The sequence below is a fragment of the Ranitomeya imitator genome, chromosome 6 (assembly GCF_032444005.1).
Source record: "Ranitomeya imitator isolate aRanImi1 chromosome 6, aRanImi1.pri, whole genome shotgun sequence".
Classification (NCBI taxonomy): Eukaryota; Metazoa; Chordata; class Amphibia; order Anura; family Dendrobatidae; genus Ranitomeya; species Ranitomeya imitator.
Genome location: NC_091287.1, coordinates 523,428,738 through 523,447,091, shown reverse-complemented (window position 1 = coordinate 523,447,091; position 18,354 = coordinate 523,428,738). Strand labels below are relative to the sequence as shown.

At 46.8% G+C, this 18,354-nt stretch overlaps 1 protein-coding gene across 2 annotated transcripts in view; it reads right to left on the bottom strand.

The window, feature by feature from the left end:
- Positions 1-18,354, bottom strand: part of TAF2 (TATA-box binding protein associated factor 2) — a 202,378-nt gene that overhangs the window by 76,801 nt on the left and 107,223 nt on the right. For both annotated transcript variants that reach the window (XM_069731811.1, XM_069731812.1), the window contains exons 19-20: positions 12,594-12,787; positions 7,799-7,938 (exon numbers count right to left, since the gene is read on the bottom strand). In XM_069731811.1, coding sequence (XP_069587912.1) covers positions 7,799-7,938; positions 12,594-12,787 — 334 coding nt within the window. The remainder of the gene's footprint in view (positions 1-7,798; positions 7,939-12,593; positions 12,788-18,354) is intronic.

Sequence of the window (18,354 nt, the reverse complement as noted above, 5' to 3'; positions counted from 1 at the left end):
AGTAAAGCATCCAGTCTCACTGCTCGTACTGTAAAGCATCCAGTCTCACTGCACGGACAGTAAATATTCCATAGTGTCACTGCTCGTACAGTAAAGCATCCAGTCTCACTACACGGACAATATATAATCCATAGTCTCACTGCTCGTACAGTGAAGAATTCATAGTGTCACTGCTCGTACAGTAAAGAATCCATAGTCTCACTGCTCGTACAGTAAAGAATCCATAGTCTCACTGCTCGTACAGTAAAGAATCCATTGTCTCACTGCTCATACAGTAAAGAATTCATAGTCTAACTGCTCGTACAGTAAAGAATCCATAGTCTCACTGCTTGTGCAGTAAAGAATCCATAGCCTCACTTCTCGTGCAGTAAAGAATCCAGTCTCACTGCTCGTACAGTAAAGAATCCATAGTCTCACTGCTCAAACAGTAAAGAACCCATAGTGTCACTGCTCGTACAGTAAACAATTCAGACTCACTGCTCATACAGTAAAGAATCCATAGTCTCACTGCTCGTACAGTAAAGAATCCAGTCTCACTACTCGTTCAGTAAAGAATCCATCGTCTCACTGCTCGTACAGTAAAGAATCCATAGCCTCACTTCTCGTGCAGTAAAGAATCCAGTCTCACTGCTCGTACAGTAAACAATTCAGTCTCACTGCTCATACAGTAAAGAATCCATAGTCTCACTGCTCATACAGTAAAGAATCCATAGTCTCACTGCTCGTACAGTAAAGAATCCAGTCTCACTACTCGTTCAGTAAAGAATCCATCATCTCACTGCCCGTACAGTAAAGAATCCATAGTCTCACTGCTCGTGCAGTAAAGAATCCATAGCCTCACTTCTCGTGCAGTAAAGAATCCAGTCTCACTGCTCGTACAGTAAAGAATCCAGTCTCACTGCTCGTACAGTAAAGAATTCAGTCTCACTGCTCATACAGTAAAGAATCCATAGTCTCACTGCTCAAACAGTAAAGAACCCATAGTCTCAATGCTCATGCTGTAAAGAATCCATAGTGTCACTCCCTGTTCAGTAAATAATCCAGTCTCAGGGACAAAATCCAGTCTCAGGGACAATTTTCCTGACAAAATCCTGACATTTCTGCCAGAAATCCGCGTTTTTTTTCGTGCGGATTTCTCGCGGAAATTGCGCGGATTTTGTGCAGATTTTTTTGCGGAATTTTTGCGGATTTTTTTTTTCCCGGAATGTCATTTTGGCTTAGAAATCCGAAAAAATTCCGGAAAAAGATAGAGCATGTCCGGATTTTTAGCGGTAAGCGTCTTTTTAGCGTTTTTTTCCGCAAAAAAGACGCTTACATCTGCACAAAAAATCCGGAATGCATTCTAAATGATAGGCTGCATATTTTTAGCGTTTTTGATGCGGAATTATAGCGTTTTTATAGCGAAATTCCGCAAAAAAAACGCTAAAAATCCTGACGTGTGCACATACACTCACTGTTCGTTCAGTAAAGAATCCATCGTCTCACTGCTCATACATTAAAGAATCCATAGTCTCACTGCTCATACATTGAAACCCCCCACAAGTGACACCATTTTGGAAAGTAGACCCCCTAAGGAACTTATCTGGATGTGTGGTGAGCACTTTGACCCAGCAAGAGCTTCACAGAAGTTTATAATGCAGAGCCGTAAAAATAAAACAAAAATTTTTTCCCACAAAAATTATTTTTTAGCCCCCAGTTTTGTATTTTCCCGAGGGTAACAGGAGAAATTGGACCCCAAAAGTTGTTGTCCAATTTGTCCTGAGTATGCTGATACCCCATATGTGGGGGGGAACCACCGTTTGGGTGCATGGGAGGGCTCGGAAGGAAAGGAGCGCCATTTGGAATGCAGACTTAGATGGAATGGTCTGCAGGCGTCACATTACGTTTGCAGAGCCCCTAATGTACCTAAACAGTAGAAACCCCCCACAAGTGACCCCATTTTGGAAAGTAGACCCCCTAAGGAACTCATCTAGATGTGTTTTGAGAGCTTTGAACCCCCAAGTGTTTCACTACAGTTTATAACGCAGAGCCGTGAAAATAAAAAAATATTTTTTTTTCCACAAAAATTATTTTTTAGCCCCCAGTTTTGTATTTTTCCAAGGGTAACAAAAGAAATTGGACCCCAAAAGTTGTTGTCCAATTTGTCCTAAGTACGCTGATACCCCATATGTTGGGGTAAACCCCTGTTTGGGCACACGGGAGAGCTCGGAAGGGAAGGAGCACTGTTTTACTTTTTCAACGCAGAATTGGCTGGAATTGAGATCGGACGCCATGTCGCGTTTGGAGAGCCCCTGATGTGCCTAAACAGTGGAAACCCCCCAATTATAACTGAAACCCTAATGCAAACACAAACCTAACCCTAATCCCAACGGTAAACCTAACCACACCTCTAACCCAGACACACCCCTAACCATAATCCCAACCCTATTCCCAACCGTAAATGTAATCCAAACCCTAACCGTAACTTTAGCCCCAACCCTAACCCTAACTTTAGCCCCAACCCTAACTGTAGCCTTAACCCTAGCCCTAACCCTAGCCCTAGCCCTAACCCTAGCCCTAACCCTAGCCCTAACCCTAACCCTAACTGTAGCCCTAGCCCTAACGGGAAACTGGAAATAAATACATTTTTTTAATTTTTCCCTAACTAAGGGGGTGATGAAGGGGGGTTTGATTTACTTTTATAGCGAGTTTTTTAGTGGATTTTTATGATTGGCAGCCGTCACACACTGAAAGATGCTTTTTATTGCAAAAAATATTTTTTGCGTTACCACATTTTGAGAGCTATAAATTTTCCATATTTGGTCCACAGAGTCATGTGAGGTCTTGTTTTTTGCGGGACAAGTTGACGTTTTTATTGGTAACATTTTCGGGCACGTGACATATCTTGATCGCTTTTTATTCCGATTTTTGTGAGGCAGAATGACCAAAAACCAGCTATTCATGAACTTCTTTTGGGGGAGGCGTTTATACCGTTCCGCGCTTGGTAAAATTGATAAATCAGTTTTATTCTTTGGATCAGTACGGTTACAGCGATACCTCATTCACATAATTTTTTTATGTTTATACGATAAAAACTTAAAAATTATTAGTTTTGCATCGTTTATTCTGAGGACTATAACTTTTTTATTTTTTCGCTGATGATGCTGTATGGCGGCTCGTTTTTTTGCGGGACAAGATGACGCTTTCAGCGGTACCATGGTTATTTATATCCGTCTTTTTGATCGCGTGTTATTCCACTTTTTGTTTGGCGGTATGAGAATAAAGCGTTGTTTTTTTGCCTTTTTTTTTTTTTTTTTACGGTGTTCACTGAAGGGGTTAACTAGTGATATAGTTTTATAGGTTTGGTCGTTATGGACGCGGCGATACTAAATATGTGTACTTTTATTGTTTTTTTTTTTAAATTTAGATAAAGAAATGTATTTATAGGAACAATATACGGTATATATTTTTGGGGGGGGAATTGTTTTTTTTACACATTGGAATATTTTTTTTTTTTGCATTACAACATTGCCCCGGGGGGAGGGGGCACCATGTTATAGTGCAAGATCGCTGATCTGACACTTTGCTGTGCAGTGTGTCAGACATCTGATCTGACATGCAGCGCTGCAGGATTCACAGTGCCTGCTCTGAGCAGGCTCTGTGAAGCCACCTCCCTCCCTGCAGGACCTGGATGTCGCGGCCATCTTGGATCCGGGCCTGCAGGGAGGGAGGTAAGAGACCCTCGCAGCAACGCGATCACATCGCGTTGCTCCGGGGGTCTCAGGGAAGCCCGCAGGGAGCCCCCTCCCTGCGCGATGCTTACCTATACCGCCGGCACACCGCGATCATGTTTGATCGCGGTGTGCCGGGGGATAATGTGCCGGCGGCGGTCCGTGACCGCTTCTGGCACATAGCGGCGGATGTCAGCTGCGATAGGCAGCTGACACCCGGCCGCGATCAGCCGCGCTCCCCCCGTGAGCGCGGCCGACCACTATGACGTACTATCCCGTCGAGGGTCAGATAGGCCCAGGTCACCTCGACGGGATAGTACGTCCAAGGTCAGAAAGGGGTTAAAGGGAACCTGTCAGCAGGATTGTGCTCAGTAACCTACAGAGAGTCAGGTTGGCACTGTTATACTGATTAAAGAAACCTGGTGATGAAAACAGTCTTGTGTTTTAATCTTTATTTCTAGTTTTCAGTTTATGTGATTCCCGTGCTACGGGCGGGTCTGTGGGCGAGGCTGTGGGTGAGACTATGGGTGGCCTGTGGTGGAGGCTTCATATGATACTTACAGTGCCGGCAAAAAAAATCTTTACAAGTTCAATGAAACCACAAAATCTTAATATTCAAGTGGATTCAAGTGTTTTATTGTTGATATTTTATTAAAATTAGTATTTTGTCATGTCACCCTTACATTTTATCACCATCTGCAGTCGTTTAGGCATGGATTCAGCACCCCACACCAGTCAGGGTGTTTAACAGTCTTACCTGTATATTTTGGGTCATACTGTGACACGGTACTCGGACAACGCACGACCTTTGAGCCTTTCCTGACCAGCCTGAGAGTGCTCTCATCACTAAACATCACTTTCTTCCACTCTTCAGATGTGCAATCTTGATATTTCTTACAAGCCTTTCTTCTTCATTGCTGCTGTGAGCAGGGGCTTCTTTGCGGCACGGCAGCTTGGTAGCCCCAGGTCCTTCTGCAGGCGGTGACGAATTGTCCTAGTTGCGATGTTCTGGAGGAGCATAGGGGACTTATAGAAGGATGTGACATCACTTCACGCTTCAGAAGCTTATCAGTCCTTGGTGAAGTCTTCTTAGGTGCGCCAGAGCCTAACGTCCTCTGCGGTACCATCCCAGGAGGCCATGATGCCGCCGACCGCTTCAGTTGATAAATTGCTTCTCTTGACGCTCCCAGATCTCTAGCTACAGCAATCACTGAATCCCCCTTCTCGAGCAGAGTGAAGGAACAGGATTTCTCTTCCATTTTAAGCTTCTTTCGACCCATTGTGGGAGATAATAAAAAACTGAGGGAGATAATAAAAGACTGCCTAATAGCAAAACTGGCTGAGCTGCAGGTAACCACCAATCAGAGGGCAGCTTTCGCTTTACCAGAGAAGTGAAAACTGAGCGTTGATTGGTTGATATTTGCAACAAAGCCAGCTTTAATATTAGACAGTTTTTTATTATCTCCCCCATTTTGTACACTTTTAAAAAGTGAAATTATGATGTGGATTTTACATGTAAAGTTTTTTTTTGCTGCGCAAGTGTAAAGATTTTTTTTTGCCGGCACTGTATCTTGATGGAGCCTCATTTTTTTTTTTTCTTCTAGCAAAATGGCGTCGGCGCCTGTCCAGTAGCATCTATCGGAATGCAATAGATGTAACTACGCAGGAGAGGCCGCCAGCGCCATTTTGATTAAGATAATTTTTTGACAACAAAACGTCTAAATATAATGCATACATGCACATTATACATTGTATCATGCTACTGAGTAGGTGCCGTCTGCATGATCAGTGTAACGGTGACCACTCTCTGCCCATTCTTTTCGACCTTTCTGCAGCTTTCGCCACTGTTGACCACCCTCTCTTACTCTCTAGGCTCCAGTCACCAGGCATTAAGGACACTGCTCTCTCCTGGTTCTCCTCCTACCTTTCTGACCGCTCCTTCAGTGTTCTGTTCTCTGGCTCCACTTCATCTCCTCTTCCTCTCACTGTCGGGGTACCTCAGGGCTCAGTCCTTGGCCCCCTTCTCTTCTCTCTCCTCACGGCCCCAATTGGACAGACCATCAGCAGATTTGGCTTTCAGTACCATCTTTATGCTGATGACACACAACTATATACATCAGCCCCTGACCTTACCCCCGCTGTACTACAGAACGCCACTGACTGTCTGTCCGCAGTCTCCAACATCATGTCCGCTCTCTATCTGAAACTCAACCTCTCCAAAACTGAACTTCTTCTGCTCCCGCCATTTACTAACCTTCCTAAATCTGACATTTCCCTCTCTGTGGGTGGCACCATAATAACACCCCAGCAGCAGGCGCGCTGTCTGGGTGTTATGTTTGACTCCGATCTCTCCTTCACCTCCCATATACAATCTCTTGCCCGCTCGAGCCGCTTACACCTAAAGAACATCTCTAGAATCTGTCCTTTTCTCACCATGGAAACAACAAAAACCCTCAGTGTCGCCCTGATCCACTCCCGCCTGGACTACTGCAATGCTCTTTTAGGCTGGTTTGCGTTGAGGAGGGCTGAGGATGGCTGCGTTCTTACTCCTTTCCTCCTCCGTGAAGCTCCACCCATGCTCCGCCTACTGCCGAATGCGTCCTGCATTTCCCTGCATACCTATCTTTAACATTGGGTACGTAGGGACATGCGTTGTATGCGGATGTGTCCGCAAGCGGCGATTTGAGGTGTGCGGCAACCGCACGGAAACGCAAAATTTTCCGCAGCCCTCCTCAATGCAAGTGTGAAACCACCCTTAATTGGCCTTCCCGTCACTAGACTTTCCCCTCTCCAGTCCATCCTTAATGCAGCAGCCAGGTTTGTCCATCTAGCTAATCTGTACTCAGACCCGTCCGCTCTTCGCCAGTCGTTACACTGGCTGCCCATTCATTATAGGATACAATTCAAAGTACTTGTCCTCACCCACAAAGCTCTCCACAGTGCGGCACCCCCTTACATACCCTCCCCCATTTTCTGTTTGTCGGCCTAACCGACCGCTGCGCTCTGGAAACAACTTTGGTCTCTCCCGACTCCAAGACTTCTCCCGTGCTGCACCAATCCTCTGGAATGCTCTACCCCAAGAAATTAGGACCAGCCACAACTTGCACAGTTTCAGGAGCTCCTTCAAAAGACATTTGTTCAGAGCGGCCTATTATGTTCACTAATCAAAGTCATTTTATGTGTAAGTGTGTGTGTTGTCCATTCACCATCTCCACCTAGTCCCCACCCCCTGAATGACAACCACAAGACGGACTTCATTGACCAAGGTATCATTTTAGTCTTTATAACGGCGCCGACCTGACAGTGTCTGTAGGTTACTGAACACAATCCTGCTGACAGGTTCCCTTTAGGTCACTTCCCTGAAAAAAGTAAAAATAAAAGACTAACCCCCCACTACAAAAAAAAACAAAAGAACACAACACAAAAACAGTTTGATATTCCTCCTCGCCTGCATCTCCCACCTACACCACCAGGTCCACCTCCACCACTTGGACCTCCACCTCCTGGTTCTGGATTGTTATTTAAAGAGTTAAAAAAACAAAACCCAAAGTCATCTCCCTATCCACATTTATTTGCAGGGCACTTGTCCTGCTCTTACCCCCATGTTGCTTCCTTTTGCAGGCCCCTAGCCTTAACTAACTATAATTATTTTGCAGCCATTTTAAAGCACTGAAGTTCGGGTCCTCATTGACTTCTATTGTGCTTGGGTTCGGGGCCAAGTTCGGACACCGAACTGAACTTTGAACTACAGTCTGGCCGAACCCAAACATCCATGGGTCCGCTCACCCCTGGTCTTCATCTATAGCCAACTGGGAGGACTATATGACATATCGTCAGCGCCTGGGCTGATTTCTTCAGAGAAAGTGAAATACGTCAAGTTGTGTGCAGAGGACTGTGGCCGGCCTACGCTACTAAGGAGAAGCAGACTCTGCTATGAGATATATGTAGAAAAACTATGATCCTGTGCACGTCTGCACTACAGAACACTAATGTGAGAATGGAAAGTAAATATATATATGCAGAAACCAGCAATCATCAGCCAACAGGAGCAGACATCTGTCTATGATCCTGGAGGATACCAGGCTTACCTCTGGTGTAGTCCACAACAGCTTCCAAGGCCGCCACTCTGACGTCCACAAAGTGTCCGCTCTCGGCATACGACTTGAAGAGTCTAGGATCGCTCGGGACATGGCCGTTCTTCTGAAGGACTCTGATAGCTCTCAAACAACTGGCAAAACAAGAGGGGGCAGTATAAAACCCAAAATAGGGGCATCTACAGCTTCATACGCGTGGGACTGAGGTTTTATTTAAAAATTTTACAGTTTTTTTTCCCCTGCACATTTCTGGCTACAGAATGAGTTAACTGAGAATCTCTCAGTGAGCTCTGGTCTGATGTTAGAATTGACCTAGATTTTTGCTACAAATGTTGAAGCTTTCGTCTTCCCCGGCTTCTATGTATCACAGTACCTAACAGACTGTGTAAGGAGTTACCAGTGAACTGATCATTGAACTTGTTCTGCACACACACTCTGGTCTGTGCCACTTACAGTTGTGGCCAAAAGTATTGACACCCCTGCAAAAATTCTGTCAGATAATACTCAGTTTCTTCCTGAAAATGATTGCAATCACAAATTATTTGGTATTATCTTCATTTAATTTGACCTAAATGAAAAAACACAAAAGAGAATGAAGCAAAAAGCAAAACATTGATCATTTTACACAAAACTCCAAAAATGGGCCAGACAAAAGTATTGGCACCCTCAGCCTAATACTTGGTTGCACAACCTTTAGCTAAAATAACTGCGACCAACCGCTTCCGGTAACCATCAATGAGTTTCTTACAATGCTCTGCTGGAATTTTAGACCATTGTTCTTTGGCAAACTGCTCCAGGTCCCTGATATGTGAAGGGTGCCTTCTCCAAACTGCCATTTTTAGGTCTCTCCACAGGTGTTCTATGGGATTCAGGTCTGGACTCATTGCTGGCCACCTTAGAAGTCTCCAGTGCTTTATCTCAAACCATTTTCTAGTGCTTTTTGAAGTGTGTTTTGGGTCATTGTCCTGCTGGAAGACCCATGACCTCTGAGGGAGACCCAGCTTTCTCACACTGGGCCCTACATTATGCTGAAAAATTTGTTGGTAGTCTTCAGACTTCATAATGCCATGCACACGGTCAAGCAGTCCAGTGCCAGAGGCAGAAAAGCAACCCCAAAACATCAGGGAACCTCCGCCATGTTTGACTGTAGGGACCGTGTTCTTTTCTTTGAATGCCTCGTTTTTTCACCTGTAAACTCTATGTTGATGCCTTTGCCCAAAAAGCTCTACTTTTGTCTCATCTGACCAGAGAACATTCTTCCAAAACGTTTTAGGCTTTTTCGGGTAAGTTTTGGCAAACTCCAGCCTGACTTTTTTGTGTCTCGGGGTAAGAAGTGGGGTCTTCCTGAGTCTCCTACCATACAGTCCCTTGTCACTCAGACGCCGACGGATAGTACGGGTTGACACTGTTGTGTGATTTAGTTATTGCCAACACCTGTTAGGTGCCACAGGTAAGTTACAGGTGCTGTTAATTACACTAATTAGAGAAGCATCACGATTTTTCGAACAGTGTCAATACTTTTGTCCACCCCCTTTTTTGTGTTTGATGTGGAATTATATCCAATTTGGCTTTAGGACAATACTTTTTGTGTTTTTTCATTTAAGACAAATTAAATGAAGATAATAATAACATAGAATTTGTGATTGCAATAATTTTCAGGAAGAAACTGAGTATTATCTGACAGAATAGCAGGGGTGTCAATACTTTTGGCCACAACTGTATCTCTCCTCTTCTGAACCGTCATCTAAGCTGATTTATGACCAAACTGAGATTGATCTTAAAAGCTGTGCACGTGGACATTACAGAGAGGAGCCGTGCGAGGGGACATTACAGAGGAGCCGTGCGAGGGAATATTACAGAGAGGAGGTGTATGAGGGGACATTACAGAGAGGAGCTGTGTGAGAGGACATTACAGAGAGGAGCTGTGCGAGGGAACATTACAGAGAGGAGCTGTGCGAGGGAACATTACAGAGAGGAGCTGTGCGAGGGGACATTACAGAGAGGAGCTGTGCGAGGGAACATTACAGAGAGGAGCCGTGCGAGGGGACATTACAGAGGAGCCGTGCGAGGGAATATTACAGAGAGGAGGTGTATGAGGGGACATTACAGAGAGGAGCTGTGTGAGAGGACATTACAGAGAGGAGCTGTGCGAGGGAACATTACAGAGAGGAGCCGTGCGAGGGGACATTACAGAGAGGAGCTGTATGAGGGGACATTACAGAGAGGAGCTGTGCGAGGGAACATTACAGAGAGGAGCTGTATGAGGGGACATTACCGAGAGGAGCTGTGTGAGGGGTAATATTATAGAGTGGAGAGGAGCGGTGTGCGGGAATATTCCAGAGAGGAGCTGTGTGGGGGGAAATTACGGAGACGAGGATAGTCTGTGTTCGGGGACATTACAGAGAGGAGCTGTATGAGGGAACATTACAGAGAGGAGCTGTATGAGGGGACATTACAGAGAGGAGCTGTATGAGGGGACATTACAGAGAGGAGCTGTGTGGGGGAATATTACAAAGAGGAGCTGTGTGGGGGAAAATTACGGAGACGAGGATAGTCTGTGTTCGGGGACATCACAGAGAGGAGCTGTATGAGGGAACATTACAGAGAGGAGCCGTGCGAGGGGTCATTACAGAGAGGAGCCGTGCGAGTGGACATTACAGAGAGGAGCTGTGCGAGGGGACATTACAGAGAGGAGCCGTGCGAGGGGACATTACAGAGAGGAGCTGTATGAGGGGACATTACAGAGAGGAGCTGTGCGAGGGAACATTACACAGAGGAGCTGTATGAGGGGACATTACAGAGAGGAGCTGTGCGAGGGGACATTACAGAGAGGAGCTGTGTGGGGGAATATTCCAGAGAGGAGCTGTGTGGGGGGAAATTACGGAGACGAGGATAGTCTGTGTTCGGGGACATTACAGAGAGGAGCTGTATGAGGGAACATTACAGAGAGGAGCTGTATGAGGGAACATTACAGAGAGGAGCTGTATGAGGGAACATTACAGAGAGGAGCTGTGCGAGGGAACATTACAGAGAGGAGCTGTGCGAGGGAACATTACAGAGAGGAGCTGTATGAGGGAACATTACAGAGAGGAGCTGTATGAGAGGACATTACAGAGAGGAGCTGTATGAGGGGACATTACAGAGAGGAGCTGTATGAGGGGTAATATTATAGAGTGGAGAGGAGCTGTGTGGGGGAATATTCCAGAGAGGAGCTGTGTGGGGGGAAATTACGGAGAGGAGGATAGTCTGTGTTCGGGGACATTATGGAGAAGGGCAGTGTGGAAGAGATGTTATAGAGAGGGGTAGTGTGGGGGGAATATTTTGTGCTGCAAGCACTGTAAGGGGAAATTATTTTCAGAGACGAGCTCTGGGCACAAAATCTCACCATGACATCAGAGAAGATGTCACCTACAAGATACCTGGATGTAAATGTCTGTGGTCTTCCCTGCATCTCATCAGTACTGTGGTTCCTGTATGGTCCAGACTCTGATGATGGCTGGTAACAACAACTCCCAGTATCTCCGTACCAATATTCAGGACATACAGAGAGATGCAGGGTTACATGATACAAGTGTATACGGGGTTGACCTGAAACTGCAATTGATCACTGTACTAAGCTTGGTGATGTATTCATGTACTTATGGTGGTTCTGGTTATGTAGAATTCAATACAGCACTTCAAGTTAAAACTGAAAAATCCTCAAAATTCTGGCGTTTCGATTTTTTTTCTCATTACGCCGTTTAGCGATCAGGTTAATGCTTTTTTTTATTGATAGATCGGGCGATTCTGAACGTGGCGATACCAAATATGTGTAGATTTGATTTTTTTTTAATTGATTTATTTTGATTGGGGCGAAAGGGGGGTGATTTAAACTTTTATATTTTTTTTATTTTTTTCACATTTTTTTTAACTTTTTTTTTTTTAACTTTTGCCATGCTTCAATAGCCTCCATGGGAGGCTAAAAGCAGGCACAACTCGATCGCCTCTGCTACATAGCAGCGATCTGCCGATCGCTGCTATGTAGCAGAAATGGAGGTGTGCTGTGAGCGCCGACCACAGGGTGGCGCTCACAACTGCCGGGGATCAGTAACCATAGAGGTCTCTAGGACCTCTATGGTTACCATCCTGACGCATCGCCGACCCCCGATCATGTGACGTCGGCGATGACGTCGTTTCCGACCGCCCGGCCGGATGCGGTAGTTAAATGCCGCTGTCTGCGTTTGACAGCGGCATTTAACTAGTTAATAGCGGCGGGTGAATCGCGATTTCACCCGCCACTATTGCGGGCACATGTCAGCTGTTCAAAACAGCTGACATGTCCCGGCTTTGATGCGGGCTCACCGCGGAGCCCTGCATCAAAGCAGGGGAGTTGACATCGGACGTACTATACCGTCCGATGTCAGTAAGGGGTTAATTGAGTTTCTGCTCCAAAAACTCAGTTTAAATTTGGGGGTATTCACATTGATTTTTTGGAGTAAAAACTCAAAATTCTTCTCAAACACCCAAAACATGGTTGTGCAGATGTATACTTATAAATACGCCTCTAAATTTTTTTGCGGCCCTTCAGATTGGTTCGGTATAACATTGTTGCCCTTGGGCCAAAAAAAAAAAAAATGTTGTGCACCCTGCTGTAATGTAAGGTGATGGATTTGATGATGGAAACCAGCAGTCAGAATGACAGTAGGACAGGTATCGTGACAGTCTGGGCTTCTCTTCCACATTTACTTCCTTTCGTGAATGCACACAAGAAGGAATTTAAGAGAGGGTGATGATGGTAATGGAGACCCACCTGACTGTTATGATGTGCCTGTAGCTGGGAAGGAGCTTCTCCATATTGAGGAAGCGTGTGATCTCCTCCAGAATGAGGCGCACATCGGCGTTCAGATTGTCCAGGGTGCGACATTCGTTGTTCACACTGACTGCGGGGGTCACTGAGTTAGCCAGCGCATCGATGAGTTCAGCCCTGTAGTAGTTATCGGAAAACTGAAAAAGGAAATTGAAAAAAAGTAAATAATAATAATACAAAAAAAAAAAATCACAGTAAATTCTTCACATCTTTGCAAAACATAAAAGTATTAGTATGAAACTAGAGAGAGAAGCCATGCTGAATTTGTCGGCTTCCCCTGCGGAGCTTGTCACCACCTGCTTATAGTTTGCTTGACAACTTGTGTCTCTTCGGTCGTTCTTGATGAATGCCGCTGGAAAAGTCAATTTCATCATAGCTGCAGAACCAACGAAAAAGTGTAGGGAATCCTCTGTACGTTTCGGTGAGCCGACCTACAACTGCACAGGTTGTAAGCCGCACAATGTATATACACAGTGAAAGCAAGCAGAGCCCATGACAATGGTGATGAATTTGAAAACAAAACATATTAGAAAGTGGCAGATCTTCTTTTCATTATATAAGAGTCCCTAGTTTACCCCAGGGTGGACCTACAATGGACGATCACTTTAAAAAAAAAAAATGAAAGTCATAAATGAAATAAAAGGTCTGAACGAACAGTAAACGTTTTGACATTTTTTACTGTTAATCTGTGAAAAAAAAATGAATGTATAATGAAGTCAGTTACAGAAAAAAAATAAAACGTATCCATGCAAAACTAATTACCATCATTTCCTGGCATTCGCCCAGGTAAATAAATTATATCTCCGTGTGCTTCCAGCAGAGATGATTCAAGAGGTGGGAAGCAGCTCAGACATAAGGAGCCGGCTACAGTGGGGATCGAACAGGACTTGATAGTCTTGGGACGCCTCCTATGCCAAACATTTTTTTTTTCCATTCTGAAGAGGTCTATGATCAAAAAGATCATACCAGTCTGTGAGGAGCCGTGAAGAAACTGGTGACAATGGTGGCTACTGGCATGAGACAGGGGGCGACAATGGTGGCTACTGGCATGAGACGGGGGCGACAATGGTGGCTACTGGCATGAGACAGGGGGTGACAATGGTGGCAACTGGCATGAGACAGGGGGTGACAATGGTGGCTACTGGCATGAGACAAGGGGCGACAATGGTGGCTACTGGCATGAGACAGGGGGCGACAATGGTGGCTGCTGGCAATGGACAGGGGGCGACAATGGTGGCTGCTGGCATGAGACAGGGGGCGACAATGGTAACTACTGGCATGAGACAGGGGGTGACAATAGTGGCAACTGGCATGAGACAGGGGGTGACAATGGTGTCTACTGGCATGAGACAGGGCGTGACAATGGCGGCTACTGACATGAGACAGGGGGCGACAATGGTGGCTACTGGCATGAGACGGGGCGACAATGGTGGCTGCTGGCATAAAACAGGGGGCGACAATGGTGGCTACTGGTATAAGGTGGCGGGTGACAATGGTGGCTACTGGCATGAGACAGGGGGCGACAATAGTGGCTACTGGCATGAGACAGGGGGTGACAATGGTGGATACTTGCATTAGGCGGCAGGTGACAATGGTGGCTACTGGCATTAGGCGGCAGGTGACAATGGTGGTTACTGGCATTAGGCGGCAGGTGACAATGGTGGTTACTGGCATTAGGCGGCAGGTGACAATGGTGGCTACTGGCATGAGACAGGGGGTGTCACGATATGGTATGAAATATCATAAGTAGTTCTCTTGCTAGCCTGCGTGGGCTAAGCCCCCCTTCTTGGAGTGATGCTGCAGCAGTTTGTAGCTGCAAATTCCTGGCTTTCCTTCTCAGAGAGTGTGGGGGTTAGGAGAGCCAAAAGTATTTACGACCAGCATTTCCTGTGTAAGCTCTTGTTCAGCTATAAGTGAAGTAGAAACTTCGAGGATCCATGAAAGATTCTTTGTTTAGTTTTTGTTAGATATTAGGCAAACGATTTAAGCTAGAAATACGAAAATATATATTCTTATTCTCACTCGGTGTATCTACCCATCCCGCGAAACACGGGCTTCTAACTCCATCTGGTAAAGAAGTAGGGATTTCTCTGTAAATATGTATCCCAGATAGGACATATTTGATCTCATTAGAATGCTCACGTTAATCCGAGATGAATGATGGATTTGTTAGGACTATAACATGTTTTGTAGCGGAGTTATCGAAATTAGATATAGATTAGAAAAAATGAGTTAACTGAAGAGGTAGGAGGGACGAGGTGATCCAACCCCTTTCTGGGATGTTACCGGCTTAAGCTATAACTGTCTGCACACATCCCCAGCTTCTTGCTTGTCCTTTTTTTCCTGGAAGAGCTGAGTACATCCCATGAGCTGGGACGTATGGAAAACTGCCCTAGCCTGGGGGCCTGCCATGCGTTGAACATGTGAGTGTTATCTTTTCTCCTTTATTCCCTTTATGTTATAATTACCCGTGTACATATTTGCAATTGTCTCATTTGTAATATCTTTATAAAATATTTTTGATAAAGCACTGCCTAATTTTTTATGGGATATAATATTTAATATTAGTTCATTCTCCTGTTCTAAACCGTACCCTAAGTCTTCTGAAGGGAAATACGCTACTGTTACTGTTGTGTTGGGTTAGCTTCGGACCCGTTTAATCGAAGCTGGTGGCAGCATACATTTTGTACTGGGTAGTTGGGTGGCATTATAGCGACTGCGGCGTTGATAATTATTGATCCTGCCTAAGTGGGAGTAGTTTATCGCGTCGCTGCAGCGTGCCCAATAGCCAGTACATAGCAGGCAGCCTTTCTGGCGACTAATTACCCAGGGTGCAGTACCTAATCTGACCTGAGAGTAAGGGGGGCGCCAGAGCTGCAAGTGTTAAGTGGAACTGAAAGCGGGATATACATAAATCCCTGCAGTTTGTGGTATATTGAAAGCAGTGGGATACCTAGAATAAGCCCCTGCTGTAAGCTAAGAGGTCAATAGCCTTGTGTGTGGGTTTTCATCACATCGTGGAGTGGAGGGATAACTAAGATAAGCCCCCTGCACATGTGATAGCCGTCTGTTGGCCTAAAGTCACCTCAATCCGTGACGTAGGGGTGACGGTCACGGTGTGAATCCTGACCAATTGGTGACAGCGGTCAGGGGAATCGTGACATTTGGTGGCAAGGCGGTGGGATATCTTAGAGCATTAGTGATTTGGTTTGAGTAATCATTCCTCTCACTAAAAACTTGCAGAAAGTTCTTGCGAGGACTCTGCGCAAATAAGTTTGGAGAACGAACTCAGTGTTTTTAGTCTTGAGACAATTGCGTACTGATAATTATCCCCTCCCATTCTCTTCGTTTTTCTATCCTATCTTTTATTTGGCAACCATGGCTGCGAAAGGAGAAGCCTGGTACGCACAGCAGAAGAGGGACACTCTGGCTGGGATATGCACGTACCATGGCCTGAACTCCCAGGGCAAGACCAAAACTCAAATGGTCGCTGAACTGGTGCAATGGGAAGCCTCTCTAGACCACTCCCAGAGCCCAGAGGCCGCAGAGGCCAGCACCAGCGAACATGGTGCTGCAGCAGAGGTCCAACCACTGAATACGGGCCCTACTGGCAACCAGGGGGGCGCAGACCTCCTCCTGCAGCTGGCTCTGCAGCAATGCTCCGCAGATGACCTAGAGAGACGTCTGCAGCTGATCCAGCAATACCAGGAGCGAGCCGAGCGAGAGGCCTGAGCCGAGCGGCAAGCGGAGCGGGAGTACCAGCTGCAGATGGCCCGGCTGCAAATGCAGGGGTCGTCCCAGTCCAGCCGTGAGCCCAGCAGCGCTCAGATACCTAAGCCCCGGCCCGATCACTTTCCTGTCATGGAGAAGGACGGGGACTTGGACACTTTTCTGCGGGCCTTTGAGAAAGCCTGCAGACAGTACCGGCTGCCTACAGATGAATGGGCCCGATACCTGACACCAGGGCTGAGAGGTAAAGCTCTGGAGGCGTTTGCTGCCCTCCCTCAAGAACAAGATGGTGACTATGAGGCCATCAAGCAGGCTCTGATAGCCAAGTACCAGCTTACACCCGAGGTGTACCGTAGAAAGTTCCGGACCCTCCATTGTGGCCCACACGACAGTTACAGTGATGTGGTGCATGGACTGGGGACCCACTTTGACCAGTGGACCCAAGGACTGTCAGTGACCACCTTTGCACAGCTGCGATACCTGATGATCAAAGACCAGTTCTTTCATCTTTGCCCAGCTGAGGTGCGACAGTTCGTGATGGATAGAGAACCCAAAGACGTGACGAAAGCAGCGCAGATTGCCGATGCCTATGAGGCCAACCGTAGATCGGAAGTGCGGAAGCCAGTCACCACCAGCTGGAGAGGGGGTAAGCCTGCAACCAACGCCAGTACCCCTGCCAGCCAGCACACCAGAGGTCCTGTCCCCGTAGCCAACAGCGCCAGACCTACCACCGAACCTCGCAAGTGTTTCATCTGCCATCAGACTGGTCATATCAGTCCCTCCTGCCCAACCAAGCAGAAGAACCCCCCCAGCCAAGGCCCCAGGGCCTAATGCAGCAGTTCTTTTGGTGGGTGGTGTGGTTGGGAGGGTGTGTGACAACGTACAGCCCGTCACTGTGGGAGGCCATGTTGCTACAGGCCTCAAGGACACCGGGGCTGAACGAACCCTCATCCGACCCGAACTGGCGGCCCCTGAAGAAATCATTCCAGGGAAAACCCTAACTGTCACTGGGATTGGGGGCATCAGCTGTCCCTTACCGATGGCCCGGGTTTTTATCGATTGGGGTGCCGGGAGCGGGGTGAAGGAAGTGGGGCTGTCTGATAATTTGCCCACTGATGTTTTGTTGGGGACTGATTTGGGGAGGTTGGTTGCATACTACGTCCCTGACACCCCTCCCCAATCTACTAATAAGGGTAAAGTTAACCCTGATGATGATGATGATGGGAAATCGCATGTGTTACCTGACCATGCTTTATCTTGTAATGATGCATCTGTTAACCATTTTTGTCCTAGGATTGATGGTGAAAATGTTGTACCTGTGCCAGCTGAACCTGATGATGATTTTTCTGTGAAGGTTAATGTGTCCATAGGTACAGGTGTGCTCAGCCACGTCGCTCTGCGGAGTGAGACGGCTGAGGAACCCCTAACAGGGGCAAGTGTCGGTGCTACAGGAAACGGGAAGCAGCATGGGAACCGTGAGAAAGGTGACGCCATGAGAGTGACCAGTGCCACCGAGGAAGGTAACTGGCCCATAAGTAGCACTGCCCCTGGAGTGTTGGGGGTGGATGGGGAGGTAGAGCCCATAGCAGCGCCGGCTGATGGGTCTGTAGAAAACCCCGGGGAGACAGCCTACGTAGCTGCTGTCACCCGCAGTCAGAGTGCCCGGAACGCAGATAACTGTCTGCCTTCCGGACCCTCCTCAGTCATCACTGTGACTGAACCAGAGGAGGACCCAGAGCAGGTCCAAGAGGGTTCCCGTGGGGAAGGGACCCTGACATCGCTTCTGGCTTCCCCTAGCCAGGAGTTTCAGGCCGCTCTGCACACAGATGCGAGCCTAGAGAGTTTGAGACAACTTGCCGGGACGCCCTTCTCCGAGGCTGATAAGGAGAAGGTGTTCTGGGAACAAGGAAGGTTGTACCGGGAGACAGTACCCGGAGAATCACAAAAGGAGTGGTTGAGGGAAAGACAGCTGGTC